Genomic DNA, 3,132 nt, shown 5'->3' with positions numbered 1-3,132 from the left:
AGGAATCTGATGTGTATTTTTATTATTTTTATTCCGAAATAACTAATCTTCAAACTACTGTTTCACCATTTATAGAAATAACATATTCTGATATTAATTACTAATTATAAATGAATTTATCACAAAATTATTAACTAAATAAGAAATTAGACAATACTAAATTTTTATTCCAAGATAATTTATACTTATATAGCATATCAAATCACTCCTTCATTCATTGTATTGTTTATTGTGGATTATTAGATCTTAATTCTCCTATGATTATGAATTAGTGGAGAATATGTCATAGGCCAGCATTTGGTGCAACGTGTTACTATATGGATAAATTTTGACCTGTTAGTTTCTACTTTAACGAATAACGACCATTATTTGCTTTAAAAGGGTAAACCATTCTTTTGATCATTTCCAAAAATTGAGATGGAAGTTGACAAGAATATCATTTGTGGATAAAATCAAACATCTCTTTCCTCATTATATTGCCAAGAAGACATGGGTCTATTACAACATCATCAGTTCCATTAATATCCTTATACATTTGTTTTACCAATATATATATATATATATTAGAAAATGGGAAATGCGCTCTTTGTACAAAACAATTTCCAAATATATATATATATATATATATATATTAGAATATACCAAAACTCATATTATAAATTTATATATATATATATATATATATATATATATATATATATATATATATATATATATATATGTTTATTAGAAAATGGGAAAACTGCTCTACTTGCACAATATAATTTCCAAAATAAAAGAAATTCAATTGAACTTCCTTTCATATCTTTAGCTCGTCCCTTACTCGGTGTATTAAACTTGAGCTATGTACATATAACAGTATTACTCTTTAACATATTTGGTATTCTTAATTGAGAAAGAATATGTAGATACGTAACAGAGTTCACATACTAACCTCCATACTTTAAGGTGGATTCCTTTTCTTTTTTGCACACTTTTAAGATAGTATCAAGAACTTGGAATGCCTGCTATCTAACTGTATCAACTCCTTATCTGAAAACCTACAAATTATTCTTTCCATATATTCTTTTTCTTTTAATTAATTGTTGTGGGAGTGAGGTGGGGGTGTAGAGGAAGCATATTGAATCTTCACAAGTCACCATTAGTATATAAATAGCTTCAAGGGGGAGTTTCAAATTCATCATCACTTCAACAATAACTGATCAACTCACATCATCAATTATCACTCTTAATTCCTCTTATTGTATTGTGTACATCTTTTTTTGTCAACAATTATAATGGAGTCAGTGAAGAAAATGGTAGCAGAGAAGCCAGTGGTGATGTTCAGCAAAAGCAAGTGTTGCATGTGCCATACTATAAAGACACTCATATCAAGTTTTGGTGCTAACTTAACTGTATATGAATTGGATGAACTTCCCAATGGCTTACAGGTGGAAAGAGCACTGCTGATGCTAGGCCGAAGGCCTAGCGTGCCAGCAGTCTTCATTGGACAAGAATTAATTGGGGGTGCTAACGAGATCATGAGCCTCCATCTAGAGGGAAACCTTGTTCCTCTGCTCATGAAAGCTAAAGCTCTTTGGCTATAGAATGTATATACATTCTCTATAACTTTTTTTTTTCTTGCTTTGGGTATTTGGTATTCGAAATCTACTAGCACGATTAATCCATGTCGAATGTGCTGGTGAAACTACAATCCACCATGTAGAAAGTTCATATTGACACCCAGTGTAGTTTGCTTTTCTCAGTGTTTGTGGACTTGAGAGCATCTTTTATCAAACATGCTCAATGAATACTCTGTTTTCTCATCAAGAGTCCTTAATGTATCTTAAGCATTTTAATAATAAATTATATAACCCGTCATAGACTCTTGAAGTCACTCTCTTTTAGTTTCTCTTTTTTTGTTTTTAATGAAGCCATCTAATTGGGGAAAAGGAAGGTGTCCAAAAGTGATCAATTGATTTTCCTTCTCTGATCTCACCTATTCCATTCTTCTATTGAGTCGACTAACTGTAATTTATTCGGGCTCTTGCATGTTAAGACTGATTATGAAGTTGTTTTCGCACTTTAATGTAATGTATGTGTTCTCTTAAAAGCTCGAACGAATCCGTCTAATCAAAGGTGTCAATTTATCTTAGTTTTCTTGTCAATAGGAGCCATACTTCCCTCTTTCCGACACCTATCACTTTGATTCCAAGACAAACAAATGTCCTAGTCAGGGAACTGAGCGCACATTTGTTACTCAATATGGCAAGTTGCAGTGAGCCAAACTAATTGAAAGAGACATGTTGGAACTTCTAGTTTTGACGATTGACAAAATGACACATGAATGAAACATGTTACTTGCTGGTCCAAGCATAGGAAGACAGGTTTCAGGTTTCACTGATAGATGCAGACAAGATTGCTTAAAGTAAGGAATGAATGAGCGAGCTCAATTCTGATATACTCAAGTTACTGATCATGTGAGAAATAGAAGAAGTTGAATATTGATTCAAACATTTGATGATAAAGGAAAGCAAGTTGAGTTAGAAAAGGGACATGCTCTCCCTTTTAGTTCCTAGTTGGCCCAGATTTTTTAGAATTTCTAAGTGCTAGTTCAGGTTTGACTTTTCAAACAACAATGGATGTTCTTGAACAGATGAATCATACTGCTCTACCTGTTTCAATAAGGAGGGTTAACACTCATTTGCAAAAAAAAATGATAGTAAAGAAATGATTTAGCTGAGAAAAATTTAGAACTTGAAGCTGCACAAGACAGTCATGAAGTGGAATAAGAGATCCTTCGGGCTAGGAACATAACTTTGAAACTTGACCTTGATTGAGAGAGGGATGATAATGTTGAAGTCATTTGACACAGTTGAAATAACCTGTTGCACCTTCCTCATCAGCTTCTCACTATTGGTATCCATAGCCATATCCCGTTTTTATGCCATATTTTTTATGATTAATGCTCAGTTGTTTTGCTTTGTTCAGTACTAGCTTAGGTTTAATGTGGAACATGCTCTGGTAGTTAAATGGAATGGTTGTCTTTGCTAATTGACTCATGTTTTTGCTCTCTTTAATACATTACCATGTTAGCAAAAGTATTTGTCTAATTGTTTTGGTGATAGCCCCAGTGGGCATGAATAGCATAAC

General features: G+C 32.8%; 1 protein-coding gene across 1 annotated transcript; it reads left to right on the top strand.

The window, feature by feature from the left end:
- Window positions 1-1,171: 1,171 nt before the first annotated feature.
- Window positions 1,172-1,805, top strand: LOC107866401 (monothiol glutaredoxin-S2-like). The gene has a single exon (XM_016712483.2). The coding sequence runs from the start codon at window positions 1,278-1,280 to the stop codon at window positions 1,584-1,586; it is 309 nt and encodes a 102-aa protein (XP_016567969.1). The 5' UTR covers window positions 1,172-1,277; the 3' UTR covers window positions 1,587-1,805.
- The last annotated feature ends 1,327 nt before the right edge of the window (window positions 1,806-3,132 follow it).

This window comes from Capsicum annuum, chromosome 3 (genome assembly GCF_002878395.1).
Source record: "Capsicum annuum cultivar UCD-10X-F1 chromosome 3, UCD10Xv1.1, whole genome shotgun sequence".
In the NCBI taxonomy this organism is placed as follows: domain Eukaryota; kingdom Viridiplantae; phylum Streptophyta; class Magnoliopsida; order Solanales; family Solanaceae; genus Capsicum; species Capsicum annuum.
This window is presented reverse-complemented; position numbering and strand designations above follow the sequence as displayed.